The sequence below is a fragment of the Aspergillus candidus genome (assembly GCF_002847045.1).
Source record: "Aspergillus candidus strain CBS 102.13 unplaced genomic scaffold BDW47scaffold_58, whole genome shotgun sequence".
Taxonomy (NCBI): domain Eukaryota; kingdom Fungi; phylum Ascomycota; class Eurotiomycetes; order Eurotiales; family Aspergillaceae; genus Aspergillus; species Aspergillus candidus.
This window is the reverse complement of record NW_020194063.1, coordinates 96,633-114,298: the sequence shown is the minus strand read 5'-3', so window position 1 is coordinate 114,298 and position 17,666 is coordinate 96,633. Positions and strand designations below refer to the sequence as shown.

Here is a 17,666-nt window from a genome sequence, read left to right as displayed (position 1 = left end):
CATGCTTTTTATAAACCTGTCCCCCAAAAATCATATTTATAGCTGGGGAATAATCTGAACGTCTAGGGAATAACTATCTGCGGACCATCTCTATCCCCATCTAATCGACCTCCTGGCCCGTGAACTCGGGCAGGCGCTTGCGGATATCCTCCCACGTCTCGTCGCCGTCCACGAGCGACTTGATCGCCTGGGTAATCTCATCCTCGCTAGCGCGGACTTGCTTCGTCGAGTCGCGGTCGCGCAGAGTAAACGAGTTGTCCTTGACCGACTGGAAGTCGACCGTGACGCCGAAGGGCGTGCCCAGCTCGTCGTTACGGGAGTACCGCTTGCCGATACTGGCGGACGAGTCATCCACGCGGTTCGACACGCCCATGCGGCGAAGCTTCATCATCAGGCGCTGCAACAGCGGGCGGAAAGAGGCATGGGACGACAGCGGAACGATTAGCACCTTGGTGGGCGCGATCACGGGGGGGAATGACAGAACCTAAAGATCAATCGGTTAGTGTCACGGACCAGGACAGAGACGCAGACAGGATACTTACTCCACGAGCCTCATCTCCCTCACGGGACCAGTAGGCGTGCTCCATCAAGCTGTACAGGATACGGCCGATACCGAAAGACGGCTCGATCACGTTGGGCGTGTACTCGCGCACGTTCTCCACGCGGGTGCGCTTCTCGATCTTGATGAGCTCCTTGTCCAGCTCGACCTTGCCGGAGCCGACGCCCTCGACGTCCACCTCGATCTTGCCCTGCTGGTCCAGATCCAGGGCCAGCTTCTCCCGGAACTCCTGGGACAGCGCCTCGACGGCCGCGGCGACGGTCTTGCCGTCCTTCTTGAACCGGGGACCGAACTTCTTCTTGTCCAGGTCGACCTGCCACTCCTCGACCTTGAGGGGCTCGGCGCGGGGCTCGCGCACGACCAGCGGGGCGCCGGTCTTGTTCTTGTGCACCGTCAGATCGTAGGCGCTGCGGTCGGCGCAGCCCACGCACTCGATCCAGCCGTAGCTGGTCTGCAACTCGGCGTCCCAGCAGTCGGCCGCGTAGTGGGCCATCTCGTTGGCCATGTGCTGGCGGAACCGCAGGCGCGTGGGGTCCACGCCGAGCTTGAGCAGGAACAGCTGGATGCGGGCGATGAAGTAGCCCAGGGTCTCGTTGTCGACCAGACCGGTCTCCACGGCCTTGCCGATGGTCATCTTGGTGACCTGGGTGCTGCCGGACAGCTGCACGTCGCGAGCCAGCAGGGCCATCTCGATGTCCTTGACCTCCTCGAAGCGCGCGTGCTTCTTGCCGGCCTCGGGGTCGACGTAGTGCTCGATCTCGGCCATGAGGAACTCGCGCACACGCAGGAGACCCGCGCGCGGCGAGATCTCATTCCGGAACGACTTGCCGATCGAGGCGGACGCGAAGGGCATGGACTGCTGGTTGAAGTCCAGCAGCTTCTGGAAGTTCAGGAACTGGCCCTGGGCGGTCTCGGGTCGCAGGTAGCCCGCGAGGTTGCCGCTGGGGCCGATGCCGGTCTGGAACATCAGGTTGAAGGCGACGGGCGGCAGGACGTTCCCGTCGGTCTGGGGGTTGCGGATGTCGTACTTGGCGATGATCTGCTCCAGCTCGGGACCACCGTAGTTGTCGATCTGGGCCAGACACTCCTCGTACTCCTTGACGACCGCGTCATCCAGCTTGATGGCCTTGGTCTCCTTGGACTTCTTCTTCTTCTTGGCCTCCTTCTCCTCGTCCACCACGACCTTCTGGCCACGGGCCTCCTTGTCGCCCTTGAGGCGGTTCTCCAGCACCTCCTCCACCAGGTGGTCCGCGCGGAAGATCTCCCCGGTCTTGGGGTCCTTGCACATCCAATCGGCGAACTTCTCAACGTGGCCACTGGTGCGCAGGACCTCGTCGGGGGTCAACATGGTGCAGTCGACCTCCATCATGTCCTCCTCCAGCACGAAATGTTTCCGCCACAGGTCGACGATGTTGTTCTGGACGGCGCAGCCGGGGGGACCGTAATCGTAGAGACCGGAGACACCGCCGTAGATCTCAAAGGCGGGGGTGTAGAAGAGTCGGCGACGGAGCATCGAGTCCAAGACCCCGCGGTCCACGACCTGACCGGTCTTGGTGGTGACGGTGGCCATGGTGGAATTCTTTTTCTTTTTGGAAACTTGAGCAGCAGCGAAAGCGGGCGAGCGGACGGAGAAGGCACGGGAGGATCGAGCAGCAGTGGTGGTGGTGGAGGGGAAAGAGTTGACAGAGGGGGAAATGCGACAAGGATTTAAGTGAAGGCGGGGCACAAGAAAAGGAAATCGTCGCAGTAAAACCGAAACAGGCAATTGAGTCATCCACTCCCACGTGAGCGGCGAGACAACCGCTAACCAAGGGCAAGAGAAGGGTTAAAATACAGTATAATACAGGGGGAGGAGGGAGGGCGAGGGTACGAAAGACCGAGAGATGGCTATAAAGGCATGTAGAAGAGCAGACCAGAGCAATTGACCCAATATCTGAGGAAGAAGAGGAATGATCGTTGTTGATTGAACTGATGTTGAGTGATGCTCTGCTCGACTCAGGAACAATCCCGGAGATTCCTAACTTTTCAGGCTGTCACCGGCCAAACGTTCCCCCGCCCGCCGCTTTTTTTTTTTTTTTTACTTTAATTTTGTATGAGGATCACCACGAAGACTAATATCATATATTGACATTCCACCCACACATCTCACAATGGGCTCTAGGAAAACCGTGCGCAGACCGCCCACCAGCGTCGAATCCGACATCAAACCCGCCAACAAACTCCGCCGCAAGGCACTGCACATCAAGCGCAAGAAGAACAAGGACGTCACGCGGCGCGAGGCCCGATATGCAGTCAAGAAGGAGGAATCCAAGAACCCACGACTCCGGGAGGAGCGTCTTCGGCAGAATATCCCGTTGACGCTGGACCGGAAGCGTGTGTGGGATGACGGCGCCGGCAGTGACGCCGAGGGCGACGGACTCGGACTGAGTGTCGATGTGGAGCGCATCAAGCGACAGAAGCAGGAGGAGGAAGACGAACTGAACCGCCCGCTGAAGAAGAGCGAGCAGTCAGATGGGTCGGAGGATAGTGACGACGATGATGACAACGACAGTATGTTGGCTAGTGACGACGAGGACGAAGACGGAGAGGAGGGAAGCGACGAGGACAACGACCGCGGCCGCTCGAAGCAGCCGAGGAAGTCAGGCCTGCCGTCCGCGACAGAGCGCGCGACAAGCCCCTCGCAATCAACACGGAGCACAAACCTGAGCCTCGCGCCCGAAGCCCTCGCCGCCAAATTCCCGACCCTCTTCAACGGCGAGATGCCCACGACGCCCAAGATCCTCATCACGACCGGCCGCCACGGAACCCTCCACGACGAGGCCCAGACCCTCACCGGCCTCTTCCCCAACAGCACGTACATCAAGCGCAGCGCGCACCGGTTCTCCTACGAGTTCTCCATCCGGGAGATCGCCAAATTCGCCACAAACCGCAACTACACAGCGCTGGTCGTGCTGCAAGAGGACCAAAAGCGACCATCCGCGCTGGAAGTCATCCACCTTCCACAGGGCCCGTCCTTCCACTTCACCATCAGCAACTGGATCGCCGCGAAGAAGATCCCCGGCCACGGAAACCCGACAGAACACTGGCCGGAGCTGATCCTCAACAACTTCCGCACGCCGCTGGGTCTGCTGACGGCCCATCTCTTCCGCTCGCTGTTCCCGCCGCAGCCCGACATCGAGGGCCGCCAGGTCGTCACGCTGCACAACCAGCGCGATTACATCTTCGTGCGCCGCCATCGCTACATCTTCCGCGAGAAACGCGAGACCGAGAAGGCTGTCGTCGGCGCCGACGGCAAGGAGATGAAGGGCGCGGAGAACCTCAAGGCTGGGTTGCAGGAGCTGGGACCCCGCTTTACGCTGAAGCTGCGCCGGGTCGATAAGGGGATCCAGCGGGGGAGTGGGCAGGAGTGGGAGTGGAAGGGAGGGATGGAGAAGAAGCGTACATTGTTCCAACTGTGATACCTTTTCTTTACTTTTTTTCATATATCTACACTGTCTTTTGCATTGTCATATAGGGTTCTGGGCGGAGTTTGGTTCTCCAATAAAAGAATGGTGTTTATCACATGCTATTCATCTCTGCTTGTACACAACTAAATTAGCCAGTTTGATCCATGAATCTTTTGTTACAGACCAATGATTTAGCTCTTTCAATCTTCTTGATTCCGAATATAGAGTACGGTGTAAATGTATTACATTTGAAACAAAAACATAATATATATCATCATATCATCATCTCAATCAAACATCGACTCCAATACTTTGTGGATGTCTCCTCCCCGAACCAGTGGATTGACTTGCCTCGCAAAGTACCCCGAGCGCATCAGTAGCACCCATAGCTGTCAAGCTAATCCTGCCCAGCAGACTGCATCAACCGCTGCATCACCTCATTCCTCCTCCGCTCCTTGGCCTGTTTGCGCGCAAACGGCTTCCTCGCAGTAACGATATGGACACGGGTCGTTACGCGGTGGGCCGTCATGAGCTCGTCTCTGACCTTAGCGCAGAGGTCGCGGACCGCGTCGGCCGTCCACTTTTTCGTGGCGGTCAATTGGCGCAGGCTGTAGGCCTCGAGCCCCTCCATCACTGCGATGAGGGCCATCTTGCCTAGTGTTTTATCGCGGGGATCATCGGGCCACAGGCCGATGGGGATCGTTCGCTCTTGAACGCGGACGTCGACGAATCCGGCTGCGGTAAGAGCGCTGGGCCGTAGGTGGCTTAGGTCGCGGCGGTAGCCGGATGCCTCGGCTGCGGATCGCATGGCGGAGGCGAAGATGCGGAGGTAGGAGTCTCCTGAGTGGGGGAAGTTCAGGGTGTCTGCGGCGGGGTCGGCGTCGGCGATTTCGATGTATCCTCCTGGGCCCAGGTGTCGGAAGGCTTGTTGGTAGACTGATTGCCAATCGGCGAATGCGCCGGATAGCCCACGGAGGTGGATCAGGTCGAATGGCTCGTGGTATGTCCATTCACCCTGGGCGTCGTCGAGCTGGAAGAAGATATTGGGGACATCGACATTGCCTAGGCCGTTATCGAAGAGGCCGATGTCCGAGGCGATGATGGTGGCGCTGGGGTGCATGCTGCTCATCTCGATGGCCCAGTCGCCGGTCCCGGTCCCGATGTCCAGTATACGAGGCGCATGCTTCACGAGGGGCACCGTGGTCAATTTGCCGTCTAGCAGGATCAGATAGATCTGGTGTACAATGTTCAAGCGCGTCTGTTCAATCTCGTCGTTGGGCATGAAGTAGGTTTCGTTACAATACCGGCGGTCGTTCTCGATGACGAACTCGATGCTCTGCGCCTCGAAAGATTTTGTGGAGTTCCTGAAGCCATTAGCTACTGAAGTCTAGTCAAGCAATGGATACTTGGGCACTAACCCCGAGACGTCTTCATCGGAGTCCGAGTCCGGCTCGGAGGTGACGTCGTTCGCCCACGGCTGCTCGTCGGTCTTCATACGATTGTTCACTTCCACTGTCGGGAGGAAACCCCGGTTCGGTAGCTGGATAGATGTCTCCTCCATGACATGGCGAAGTCGGGGAATGAGGTGGGAAAGGGTGGACAGCCCGGCGCATGTAGATCAATGCGATCACAGTCCCAGGACGGCCCGGCGTGAATGGCCGGAGGCTCGTTCACGCCTGCAACGCGAAGGATTCGATCACACAGCAGGGGGGTGGAAGAAAGAAGTCACGGATCGATGTTGCGGTGATCGGATCTCGCAGTGAAAACGAAGGGGCGAAGAATCGCGGCTTTCACCAAAAGACTGGAAGGTTCTTGACGATTATATAGCGATCTGGCTGCTGGGATAGAGCCTGTGCTTTTTATGGCGATAGGTGGATTGAAAGTTGAGGGGAAGCAGGTGATGGTGTGGAATTGAAGCCGGTCTCTAGAACACTGGCTTCATGCACTGCACGTTGCTACCAGATTCATGTGAAAGGTAGAATGTGTCTGTGGACGGAGGGGTGAGGGGCGGAGATTTGAGGGGAAGGTCAGGGTAGTTTGGGGGAGGGAGAATGAAAAGGGTAGAAGAGCGACCAGGTGATTGTAATAGAAATAACCAGAGAAAAAATAAGATTAAATTGGACTCTAGTCTTCCAGCAACGGAGGGAAAGCGTATGGTCAGAGCAAAGACTGTTGGGAATTAGGGAGTCGCATCTAGCGTCTGGAAGCAGCAGTTAGTGTGTATGGTCGGGATCAGTTCAAACTCAAATGGGGGAGACCTGTTAAATTTTTATTTATTTTTCTTACTTTCATTTGATTTCATTTTTAAAATTCGTTTTTAGCCCAAACCGGAGCCGACAACCAGGAAGGCTGGAAGCAACAATGCTCTCTCAGGCTTGAAGGCTTGCGCCTGATGGACCGAGGACCAACAGATGGATGAATCCCTCAAGCTCCTGGACCCATAAGAGTGGTAGGATGTTCGGGACAGCGCACTGGTACCACTTCCTGCACAATGGCGGACCCAGCCTGGAGGGACCGTTCTGCGATCGTCCGGCCCATTTGTCAATCGGGGACTGATTGTGGACTGAAGTGTGGATAGACTGACCAAGTCTAGGGACGGACGAGACGGACCGTAATCGAACAGACCCGCGAAACAACCGGCTGGTCTAACACGGAGGAGCTGACAGGTTGCCATTATTCCAGTATTCCTAGATCAGCGTTTTCCTCTCTTTGGCTTCATTTTTTATTCTGGCCCTTTGTCTCTCTCCCTATTCCCGGAGAAAACTTACCGTTATACTCCGGACACCGTATTCCAAGCTCGTATAAGCGTTCCGTCTCAGAAACGGCAAAAGTAACCAGAGAGCGAACCCTGGTCCTTGGGACAGGGTAACACTGGGATTTTCGCCGACCGGGCTGCAAACCAGCAGGGCGGCGCAGACTAGACCAGGTCGTGGGAAGAAATCCAGGTCGATGATAGGTTGGGGGAAGCTAGGCGTCATTAGCGTGGCGTCGTGGCATGAGGACCGGAAACTCACTCGTGCAGCTTCCGCGCAACCGGGATGGGGAGGGGGGACACTTTCCCAGAGAAGTATGGAGCTGCAGGCGGCTGCATGTCGGGTTGGCGATGGAGAAGGGGTGAGAATGGCGCTCATGCGCTATTTCAGTTGCACACGTCGGTCGGTACCATTATTTATACTGTCCCCCCGTCCATGGTTTAAAATGGTTGTTTTGTTGAGATCGTACAGGGGACGCAGACGACGGGCTGGAATACAAGATATCGTGAACCCCACTGTCAATAAAATTGGAAATCGGGGAGAGAGTCGGGGAGGACACGATGGAGACCAGAAGGAATGAATGGCCCATGAGAGAAATGAAAAATGGAGATCGTGCATATCACACTATTCCACCCTCGACAAGTCCCCGGCGGGAATCGGTTATATCCTCACCCCTCCATGCCTTTTACCAAGACTGCTATTCAGGTCGTCTGTCTTCGTTGATCAGGGTCTGGATCCACGCGAGTCAATTAAAATGACCCTTGAATCGAGGGTCTCTGAGTCAACAGTCGATGGCCCCGCCATTATCGACGATCTCCCGCTTCCTGGGCAGTAAACCCCCGTACAAACCATGATAGATGATACGGATTGTTGACTCTCCAACCTGAAACAGGGGACCTAGGCGATCTAAGCGAGGTGGTCTTCTGGACCGTCCTGCATTCAGGTTGCCGGGATGCTCGGCCGATGCACGAATCATGAAACAGGCTCCATAGCGTGTCGGCCACCGTCGAGTCATGCACGGTACTAGGTTGTTCAATCAGGATTGTCACCGAAAGTGAGCAATCTCATCACTGATTAAAACATCAGGCCATTCCGACAAGCTCAATCTAGTGGAGAATGACACGATGTGTCGGGTGGTTGGCTGAGTTCGACAGATCGATAGATTGGACTCAAAACTATACGAGATATACTTCGAGAACACACAAACACAGACTAAACCCGTTTGGGCTAGTCTAACTCGATCGAGCAACGGCCACGCGCCTCACGAATCAGGAACCAAAAAACTTGAGCTTCAATCTCATCTACCTACCTACCTACTATACTACCAATATTATACACCAATCCATACACATACACCACTAAACTACACACATACATACATACACAACAAAGAAAAGACCAATGTCACTCAAAACCCCCCAACGCATCCTCTTCATCGCCTCAATCGGCAACCCCCGACCCTACCGCTCAACCCGGCACAGCGCCGGGCACATCCTCCTCGATGCGCTGACGCCCCTCCTCGCCGTGCGCATGCCGTTAACCTCCTCCCAACACCAATCGTCCTCAGGACCCCTCTTCTACAAAACCTACCTCAGCCCATCCTACATGAACGAGTCAGGCCCGAAACTCGTCCGACAGCTCAAGAATTGGCTCTCGACGACGCAGACGGATATATTCGAGCGGATTGTTCGGCCGGGTTTTATACGAGATCCTACAGCTACAACTACCCCCACAACCACTACAACCACCAGTGACAGCGCTCCCAAGACAACCCACCCAGAATGGCACCGCCGCGGCACAGACCCATCAACCCTCAAACACCTCCCCCCAACCCTCATCATCCTCCACGACGAGCTCGAATCCCCCCTCGGCAAAGTGCGCGTCAAACGCGGCGGGCCCGACCAAGCCAGTCTCCGCGGCCACCGCGGCCTAATCAGTGTATTTGAGTCTCTGCGCGGAAAGGGCCTATACCCCGCGCGGGCCGATGCGACAGCGGCGCATGGAGAGCTATCCGTCTTGCGCATTGGGGTTGGCATTGGAAGACCGGAGACGAGGGGGCGGGGAGATGTTGCCAAGTATGTTCTGACGGAGATGAGTCCGAAGGAGGTTGCTGCTGTTAGGGGGGCGGCGGGGCAGGTTGTGGATGTTTTGGCGGATGAGTTTTATTGGGAGGGGGATTCTAAGTGATTTTCTTCCTTTCTTTCTCCCGATCCAACCTTTTTTTTATTTTATTGAAGACATGCTTGTATGATTGCATAGTATAGAAGTGCTTAGAGATACCCATTTAGTTTACCCATTTAGTTTACCCATTTAGTTTTGGAACCACATGTCGATCTGGAATATCATGTTTTGTCGCCCTTGGGAAAGTTCTTGTCACATCGTAAGTGTAACCACAGGTTGTAATAGATATCCACGGTCATCAGAAAAAGGACAATATGCTATCATCGCAAACATAAGCTATCATCGAATACAAGGGGTGAAAAGAAAGGAAATCAGTATAAAGCGAACAAAAAAAACCGTCTCTGGCAAAATAAAATAAAAGAAAAGGGAAAAAAATATCAAACACCCCCAAGTGCAGATCGCACAAAAATTGAAAAAAGAACAAAGACGCCAACTAAACAGTCCCAGCTATGCTCAGATCCCGAATTTCCTGCAACACCTCCTCAACCCGATTATCAAGATCTCCCCGCGCGTACTGATCTCTCGTCTCCGCATCGAGGTACTGCTGCACCTGGGCCATGCGCGAGTACGCCTCGGCGCAGAACCGCAGCTGGATCTTGACGAGGGCCTCGAAGCTGGGGTCGAGGTAGGGCACGCGGAGGTCGATCAGCTGCGGGAGCTCGGTGAAGAGCTGCTCGTTTAGCTGCTCGTAGGCCTGCTTGGCAATTTCGGTCTCGCGCTCGGTGCGGGGCAGCTTGGTGGCGTCCTTGTCGGGCTTTTCGACTAGCTTCTTCACCTTGGCGCGCATGGCGTCGTAGTCGAGGAGTTTGTGATTGCGCTTCTTGATGCACTCGTTGATGTCGGGGAAGTAGGCGCAAAAGCGGGATATCGGTTCGAGGACGGTTGTTCTACCCAGGTAATCAGCTGCTGTCGCGGATTCAACCTCCCCCATTAGCCCATCTACGCAAACCATACCTGTACGGCCCATCCAACGCCTTGATCGTCTCGGTATCAAGATCCTCCACAGCCTGCTTATAGCTCCTGCTCACGCCATCCTTGGTACCCGCATCGCCATAGAAAGCATCTATCGTCTCCGCGATGCGCATCTGCGAAGCCGTCATCGCTGCACCAAGTCAGTCCCTCTTCTCACCCAACTCCCCATCAACATCAATAACATACCACGCAAAGAGTCCAAATATCCCTTGGCTTCTTTTTGCAAACGATTGGCCGCAGCCTCCATAGTCCGATACCGTCTAGCACTCCCATCAGTCTCCAATGCTCAGCCTGCCGGTGTGGATGATACCGTACCGCTCTTCAATCTCATAGTCGCGATCATTGGTTCGTTCCACATGTCCTGTCCATCCAAGAGTCAATCATCCAAGAGTCAATCATCCATACGTCCCACGTGCTAGTGCATTCTGCTGCAAGGCGATAGAGTAAAGTGCCACCGATATTGCGGCGCAGGAAGTGGGGGGTGGGAGGGAGTGGTGGCAGGGGGGTAACAAACCCGCTTTCATCATCACCTGCGTCGTGGCGCGGTTGACATTCTTCTTGAACCCTGAACCGTGATAAATCACATGTCAGTATCTCCGCAGCAGAAAGAAGGTGGGGGAGGTCGGGAAATTTGCGCACCTGCCCAAGACATGATGGCGAAAGGTGGTTACAATGCCCCAGGCGGAAGCGAATCAGTCGGTGAGGGCGGGAGAGTCTAGAATCGCAGGGGTATCAAAGGGGACGAAACAAAATGAACTACACTGATAGAGTACAGTGAAGCTAGAATGTAGTGGAGTAGAATTGGTAAATCAGTCGATGACAGCAATGGCGAAGGAGGGGAGAGAGCGTTGTCGCAGGGCTGAATCGAACCGGAGATGCCCAATGGATTGCGGGATGAACGAGAGATTCCCAGTGTGGCTTGGGGGTGGCTGTGGTGTATTGTAATTACCGTACATATCTTTACCTCTATAACAACGTTCAGCCTGGGAGCCTTCCAGCCCTACGCCAAGGCCAGACCATATTTTACCAGTACTTACTGGGTACGATACTCTTGTAAATCAGTAAGCCAACCACGGAACCAACCGGTCCATCATCCTCTCGTTACGTCATGTCTAAAACGCTGCGGCCTGGTCGCCAAGTCTGGAACGACCATCTCGAACCGCAATGGTGATGTCAGTCTAATTGGAGTCATTAAAGTTACTGGCAGGGTGGCCACTGCAAATCTTCTTCAGATTGAGGGATTGTGATTCGTTTTGGCGCTCAGGGACGGGGATTCAGTTCCTGATTCTGGGTGTAAAAAGCGGCATTATCAGACACTAGTACTATGAGTGTATCATTCCATTTCTACAGTACTTAAATCAACCACAACTCAATATAATATAATATGACATAGAGTGAAGTGGATTCATCGCTCTGGCGTAACACCGGTCCGCACCCTAGTCTAGGTTCACCTGACGAGATGCCATGCAATCCTGCCGAAATTGGCGCCGTTGGTTAATACCGTTCAAGTAAGTACAGAGTATACCCAGTAGACTTGAGTAGGTGAGTCTCCCCCGTACGGCATCAATCCAAGACTCCCTCAGTCAGGTAATAATGATATCCCTTTAGTCACACCGATAAAGAGACCAGTCTTGTCTCGGACAACCAAATCCCAAATGTCCGCTCATGCATCAAGATTAATAATAACAATTAGTCATGGCTACCATCGTGACCATCACCACCACAACACCCAGACTGGCCCCGCCAAGTCATCCCTTACGGAGAACATTCCAAGGAAAAAGGACCCGTAGGGCAGCAGCAGCAGCAGCGCAGCATACCGCAACAGTTTCAGGCGGGGTTGTGTCTGGTCTAGATGGGGCCACTGACGACCTTACATAGGTCAGCAAGTGCCGAGCATATTCGACTTTATCAAGGCAGGTTAGTAGATGAGTGGGTTAGATACCTATATAAGTAAGTGCCCCATTCCTGACAAAACGATGCTGCCTAGACAGACATCGGCATTGCATTTCCCATGCTCCTCATAAACAATGCCAAGAGATTCCTCGTTCCAAGCGGTGACCAGGTCGGTTATGAAATGAAGTGGCACCCAGCCAGCCAGCCAGCCAGCCAGCCAGCCAGTCCAACCCTACCTACCTACATCATAAAGGAGCTACTTAGTAGATCGTCAATCTCCACAACTCCTAGAAAAGAATGGGGCCTTTCTTCCTTCCTTCGTAATCTTGTGGTCAATGATCCAGTCGGCGCTGCCGTCCGTCTCGTTTCTGCATAATGCGCCAAGAAAGCGCCGAGACAGGTAGGCAGGTAAGGAACCTAGCTCGAGGTATCTTACACGGTGGTCTATTGGAATACTATCATTGGTGGATTAAGGACCTAGGGGTGGACAGGGTCAGGCAGCCAGTCCAGTCTGATCTGTGGATTGGATTGGCGTCCGTGTATGCATACATGTGCGTGCATATGTAGGTCCTGGTTAGTACTTAGTAGTATGGGTTTTAGGTACTTTGCAGATCCTAACGAGCTAGGGGATCTATTTGGTCTAGGCGAAATCGTCCTGAGGCAACGATTTAATAACCGAACAACGGAGTAAAATTAATGATATTGATAATATTAATGAAGAAGAAAAAAAGGGAGAACCTTAGCTCAGTAATATCTTGGCGTTATTCAGATACCTTGAAATACTGTGGAGATCGGAATGCTTCCATGGACGGAGAGACAGTCACGAGACTGTCCAAGTCGTCGATTCCGCTGCATCTGGAAATGCAAAATGCAACGCCAACTCTGCAACTGTAACGGCTCGGTGAATGCTGTGTCCCCTGCGATAAATCACATGATATAATATACAGGCGAACGAGAAGGGAAATGCAAGTGGGATGTAGTACTGAGTAACTATTCACTCAGTACAGATGTGGCATTCTTGCAAGCATTTAGCTAACCCGATATCTCCCTCACCAGCAGTAATCTGGACCAAAGAATCAAAGATCAAACGTATAAACCATACCCGGGTATCCCAATTCATATGCACGCCCTAGACCCGGGTAATACATCCAACCAATACTCCCAGATATAATAAAATCAACCACCAATTCAGCTAACGAGCTGTTCAGATGTGGGGTATTATAATAGATAGAAATCGCACGAGTGGGAAATAAAAAAAAGTCCAACCATAATCGCTAAGTCATCAAAGTCATAAAATGAAACCGCCATGTCACTAAACAAACACTAGTCGCTGAAGGGAGATGAGGATTAGAAGGTATATAAGATGGGAAGAAAGAAAAAATGGAAGAAGGAAAGGAAAGAAAGAAAGAAAGAAAAGAAAAGAAAACTAAAAAGTAATGGTGAACCTGTCACAATGCTTACGTCCAGAAGCATCGTCCAGCAGATGGGTGAAGATGGGAAAGAAAAACAGCTGCTCAAGGTCATGACTCTCCGTTGCATTGGCATGAAACATAAAGACCAAACTAAGCCCATATGCTAAGTAGCACAAAAGGAGAAGAAGAAAAAAATAAACATAGAACACATGCGCCTGTATAGAAAGATGAGAAGTAAAAAAAAAAAAAGAATCAAAAATGCCTCCTTCTATCATAATGAGAAGGTTCAAATACCCGCCTCCCCCCTTCCGAGCAGGGAGAAACAGAAGAAAACCACCCAGTTTTTTTGGTGAGGTGCTTATTACCAATGGGGATACACAGTCCGGACCATCTCATATACCCCGGTGACTTATGTCCTCCCCAATAGTAGGCGTAAGAGATACATCACCCTGCCAAGTCAACCTCAAGATGGCAAAGGTCATTTGAGGTGGTCGATTCTAGAACCCTTCCTCGCCCGCTTTGCACAGCTTGATCTCGCGAAGCCATTCGGATTTGAGAACCTGCGAGGCGTTGATACGACGGGTAGGATTAGGATCAAGGATGGAGTAAATCACGTTGCGGCAACGGGCCTGACAATTAGCGTTAGCAGAGGCGTCCCACCGCCCACCATGACGAGGAACCCTTACCCGATGCAGGGTCTCAATCGGAGCATATCCATCCTCATGCTTGCGTCCCTCGAGATACTTCTGGTAGAACTCGTCCTCGTTCTTGCGAGCGACGCGCCAGAGGTGGCGTCCGGTCCGCATGGCCATGTAGATGACGCCGGTCGCCCACAGATCGACCGCCCGCGGATCGAATTCCTTCTCCACGTACTCTTCGGGGGAGATATAGGGGGCGGAGCCACAAAGGCCAGCAGTCATGTGCGCCTCCTTCTCCCAGGCCATCCGGAAACACTCGCCGTTCCCGAAATCGGTGATCTTCAGGGCACCATGCGTGGTCAGTAGGAGGTTCTCCGGTTTGAGATCCCGGTGCGCAACACCCATCTCGTGCATGTACTCCACGCCACGCATCAGCTGTTTGAAAAAGCAGTCTGCCTCGGCAACCTCGAGTTTTCCTGCGGCCAGCACAAGGGTGTAGAGGTCACCGCCTGCACAGTACTCCATGACCTCACAGTAGTCGCCCTTGGCGTCCTGCAGAAGGTCTAGCGTGTGGATGACGTTGGGATGGCGAAGGGATGACGAGATACAGAATTCGGACGTCAACCGCTTCTGGTATTTTTTGGAGGTTTCCTGTGGGCGACGGCGGAACTCCTTGACCGCGTACAACTGTTCCGCCTTGGAGTCTTTGGGGTCGACTTTGTGGGATATCCGGACGATACCGAAGGCACCCCGCCCCACGATTTCCTGGCATTTGCCATACTTATCGACCAGGGACGCCGTGGCATTCGGTCCGCCCTTCTTATCGGCGGCGAGTTTGTCGCGTTCCGTCTTGAATTGGTCGATCCAGGTGGACATGAGTGACAGTTGCTGATCTTCCACATGGTCATCCTTCTTCCTTCCACCGCCGAGCATGTCTCGAAGCAGGTCGGTCAGCTTCTCTTGGCGGCGAGCACTCCTCAGGTGATGACAATGCGAGTGGCTTTCGGACAGCACCTCGAATCGCTTGCTTAGCGGCACGCCCTCCTTTGGCTCCTTGTTGCTGGCGGGCTTGGGCCTCTTCTCATTCTCCTCTTTCATAGAGGCTTGACGGGACGGGGCCCGGGACGGCGGCTTAGATGACGGTTTGGATGACGGGCGAGAGGTCGGTTTGGACTGTTTCGTAATACTGCCATTGGTGGGCAGCTTGACACTGTCGGTGCTGCTGTCGGAGAGTTCTCTCGGAGTTTCCAGCTCCCTGGGAGTGGTCTTCCCGGTGCTGCTGAACATACGCGAGATGCGATTCACCATGGTTGGCCTGGTGGGTGGCTTGGTCGACGGAGGAGGCACGGGGACGGCCTCCCCGTTGGCAGCGGACAGGTTCATGCCCGCAACAGCACGTGTTACCTCACAGTCTCCATCTCGATGGTCGGGGAATATCTGAGATGTGGTTGCGGAGGAGACAGCGGAAGGTACAGGTGAAGGGGATAGTGGAGTCATGTGCGATAATCCGATGGGATGGAGTCTTAAGAACAAGAGGACGGAATTCGCCCCCCGTGATGATAAAGGGAGAAAGACCAGTGCCTACAGCACGAGGCTGGTAAGGCCACGAAGGATATAGCTCACGAAGTAGATGAACGGACAGAAGATGAGTGGGAAGGAAGGAGGAAACAAAAAAAAAGAAGGGAAAAAGGCAGAAAAAGAGGGAGGCGAGTGGACAGGGCCCTAAAAAAATTGGCTCCGGTAGCGGGTGGTAATGTGGTGTGCGGCCTGAGGCAAGTACCCAGTGTATGGAGAGTACAGTACAGGCAGAACAGGTGACTTGATGTGACGACACACTGATCAGCGGAGTCAACCAGGGGAGATTGAAGATCAAATAAGCAAAAGCTGCAACGAGAGAAAAAAAGAATTATATAAAAAAAGAGTGCCGAGCAACAAGGCACGGAATGCCCAGAGATGATGGTATTACACAGGGTACCACAAGATGAAATGGGCTATGCAAACCGTTTGTATTCCACGGTATATGGGAAAGAGGCGAGGTAAGGAACAAGGTAATAGGTAGTAAGTGATAGGTAATAAGAAGGGAGAGAGGCCACTAAGGGATTTTTTTGTTTGGTATGGAGAAAGAAAAGAAGCTGCCTACCCGGGGAGGGGGAGAGGGCAGAGGTTGAAATAGGGAAATATTTGGCTAGTTGAGTAGGTAAGAATGATTGAGGAATAGGTAGGAATGACAACGATGCGAGTCACCGCAGTAAAATAAAATAGAATGACATGAAACGATCAATAATAACACAGCAATTGATGGGAAGTAGTATATAGAAGAGTAATCGTTCCAGTATTTTGTAGTAAGAGTAAGACGGTAGTCTGGACGGAATGAAATACCTCGTTGAAGTATGGACGAACAGGCTAAGAGAGAAGTACTCATGACAAGCTCCAGAGTATATTGTTAGCGGTGGATTGTCTGGGCATCTGCAAAGGGGGTCTTTTCTTTTTCTTTTTTCTTTTTTCTTTTTTTCTTTATTTTTCCAGTTTTATTATTTCTCTTTTTTAGTTCATTTTTTCATGATTCGATTTTATTTTTACTAATTTAATAATTGGATTTTCTAATTATTACAATTCTACTGCCGAGGGTGCAGAAAAGACAGACAGGAAAGTGGTATTTTCTGGTCATTTTTCCATGATTACTGGGACTACTATCATTATTACAAATATTATAAAAGTGGGTACAGCTCTGGATTTTCAAGCCGCACAAGTCAGAAGTTCTGCTTGTTACCAGATGGAAGCACAGGATGGACCTGTAGAGGATCTTAATCTTTTATATTTCTCAAGTTTCAGTCCTCTTATTCATAAATCAAAAAAGTAAGATAAACAAAGAATATCTTTCTACATTAGATTTTCAACTTTCAATGAAGGAATTCTACTCTTTCATCGTTCATCTTCAATTGAAAAAAAATACACTCGAGCAATGAATGATCTGGGCTCGTTGACCTCCTTGTCGGCCTGAGGTTTGGTAATGTCTTGTCAGCCATACGGTATCATACGCTTGCAGCCACACATCTCTTCGATTAGTCAGCTGTAATCCACTTGCCCACCGAGTGCACCAGAGAAAACCTTCCGAATGTCACACAATATTGATATCCCTTGGGTTTTTTTTTCTTTTTACTTTCTTGTTCTTTGATCTTTTCTCCAGCTTATCACGAGGCAGATACTTTCTGTTTCTCGATGTCTTATCTGTGATTGACCTGCAATGCAATGTCTCCATAGTCCATACCCAAGTCCAATATAAGAAAGAACATCAATCTCATGCTGTACCGGCTTAATCTATCTGCGGTTTCTATAAATCGTGGTAATATTACATCCGTAATACGGACCAGAGTGGCGCGAGACTTTTTCTCTCCTATGGTGGACACTGAGCGGCCGTCACAAGATCTTCCGACTCTCTCCCCTCTTTGCCTTCTTTTGGTCTCCTTGAACTTATCTATAATTGGAAGACTCCGCCATCCAACCAGGGTCTCCAGAATGGTTCTCTTTCTTCGGAAAATTGTCAGGTCATGTAAGTCGGTATTATTTGTTCGGAAAATCCATGGGAACAAGCAGCTAGAAACAACTGGGTCTGTTTCCGCATCGGATTGTCCGTCTTTGCTTTGTTGGCCAGAGAAATACATCGCCTGCGGGTTTACTTTTCCCTGCTTGCTCTGCCTTATCCCAATTGAGACGATTGGCCCCCTCTTTCGCTCCTCCAGGAGTGGAGGAAAACGCAAGTCGGATGACGTTCATTTCCGTCCAGTCTCCAGCGGAGAGATTGGTGCCCCACG

At 52.3% G+C, this 17,666-nt stretch overlaps 7 protein-coding genes across 7 annotated transcripts; 2 read left to right on the top strand and 5 right to left on the bottom strand.

The window, feature by feature from the left end:
• Window positions 1-100: 100 nt before the first annotated feature.
• BDW47DRAFT_128829 (glycine--tRNA ligase) lies at window positions 101-2,129 on the bottom strand (the record flags this gene model as incomplete). Its single annotated transcript, XM_024816911.1, has 2 exons — window positions 101-484; window positions 543-2,129. 2 exons carry the CDS (start codon window positions 2,127-2,129, stop codon window positions 101-103), a joined length of 1,971 nt encoding a protein of 656 aa, XP_024668714.1.
• Window positions 2,130-2,634: 505 nt separating this feature from the next.
• On the top strand, window positions 2,635-4,086 carry BDW47DRAFT_111726 (rRNA-binding ribosome biosynthesis protein RPF1). The gene has a single exon (XM_024814006.1). It carries the CDS (start codon window positions 2,710-2,712, stop codon window positions 4,015-4,017), a length of 1,308 nt encoding a protein of 435 aa, XP_024668713.1. The 5' UTR covers window positions 2,635-2,709; the 3' UTR covers window positions 4,018-4,086.
• A 307-nt stretch (window positions 4,087-4,393) lies between these two features.
• BDW47DRAFT_72356 (class I SAM-dependent methyltransferase) lies at window positions 4,394-5,927 on the bottom strand. The gene is made up of 2 exons (XM_024819696.1): window positions 5,424-5,927; window positions 4,394-5,369 (listed from the first exon to the last, which is right to left on the bottom strand). The coding sequence occupies exons 1-2, from the start codon at window positions 5,564-5,566 to the stop codon at window positions 4,403-4,405; spliced, it is 1,110 nt and encodes a 369-aa protein (XP_024668712.1). The 5' UTR covers window positions 5,567-5,927; the 3' UTR covers window positions 4,394-4,402.
• Window positions 5,928-7,512: 1,585 nt separating this feature from the next.
• BDW47DRAFT_120150 (aminoacyl-tRNA hydrolase) lies at window positions 7,513-8,945 on the top strand (the record flags this gene model as incomplete). Its single annotated transcript, XM_024815452.1, has 3 exons — window positions 7,513-7,589; window positions 7,742-7,778; window positions 8,151-8,945. The coding sequence occupies 3 exons, from the start codon at window positions 7,513-7,515 to the stop codon at window positions 8,943-8,945; spliced, it is 909 nt and encodes a 302-aa protein (XP_024668711.1).
• A 140-nt stretch (window positions 8,946-9,085) lies between these two features.
• On the bottom strand, window positions 9,086-10,841 carry BDW47DRAFT_111718 (amphiphysin-like protein RVS161). The gene is made up of 6 exons (XM_024814005.1): window positions 10,551-10,841; window positions 10,426-10,476; window positions 10,227-10,272; window positions 10,098-10,171; window positions 9,894-10,041; window positions 9,086-9,826 (listed from the first exon to the last, which is right to left on the bottom strand). The coding sequence occupies exons 1-6, from the start codon at window positions 10,561-10,563 to the stop codon at window positions 9,373-9,375; spliced, it is 786 nt and encodes a 261-aa protein (XP_024668710.1). The 5' UTR covers window positions 10,564-10,841; the 3' UTR covers window positions 9,086-9,372.
• Window positions 10,842-13,083: 2,242 nt separating this feature from the next.
• BDW47DRAFT_72303 (uncharacterized protein) lies at window positions 13,084-13,602 on the bottom strand. The gene has a single exon (XM_024819695.1). It carries the CDS (start codon window positions 13,489-13,491, stop codon window positions 13,231-13,233), a length of 261 nt encoding a protein of 86 aa, XP_024668709.1. The 5' UTR covers window positions 13,492-13,602; the 3' UTR covers window positions 13,084-13,230.
• Window positions 13,603-13,713: 111 nt separating this feature from the next.
• On the bottom strand, window positions 13,714-15,351 carry BDW47DRAFT_120148 (serine/threonine protein kinase SAT4; the record flags this gene model as incomplete). Its single annotated transcript, XM_024815451.1, has 2 exons — window positions 13,714-13,845; window positions 13,903-15,351. 2 exons carry the CDS (start codon window positions 15,349-15,351, stop codon window positions 13,714-13,716), a joined length of 1,581 nt encoding a protein of 526 aa, XP_024668708.1.
• Between the last annotated feature and the right edge of the window lie 2,315 nt (window positions 15,352-17,666).

What these genes read in the sequence shown, in the direction of transcription:
- BDW47DRAFT_111718 (XM_024814005.1), bottom strand. An exon ending in GACTATGAGATTGAAGAGCG is followed by an intron (nt 10,172 to 10,226) that starts GTACGGTATCAT and finishes TGGGAGTGCTAG; the next exon opens with ACGGTATCGGACTATGGAGG. An exon ending in GCGTTGGATGGGCCGTACAG is followed by an intron (nt 9,827 to 9,893) that starts GTATGGTTTGCG and finishes TTACCTGGGTAG; the next exon opens with AACAACCGTCCTCGAACCGA.
- BDW47DRAFT_72303 (XM_024819695.1), bottom strand. Translation starts at nt 13,491, where the DNA reads ATGATAGAAGGAGGCATTTTTGATTCTTTTTTTTTTTTTACTTCTCAT.
- BDW47DRAFT_72356 (XM_024819696.1), bottom strand. Translation starts at nt 5,566, where the DNA reads ATGGAGGAGACATCTATCCAGCTACCGAACCGGGGTTTCCTCCCGACA. An exon ending in TCCGATGAAGACGTCTCGGG is followed by an intron (nt 5,370 to 5,423) that starts GTTAGTGCCCAA and finishes TAATGGCTTCAG; the next exon opens with GAACTCCACAAAATCTTTCG.
- BDW47DRAFT_111726 (XM_024814006.1), top strand. Translation starts at nt 2,710, where the DNA reads ATGGGCTCTAGGAAAACCGTGCGCAGACCGCCCACCAGCGTCGAATCC.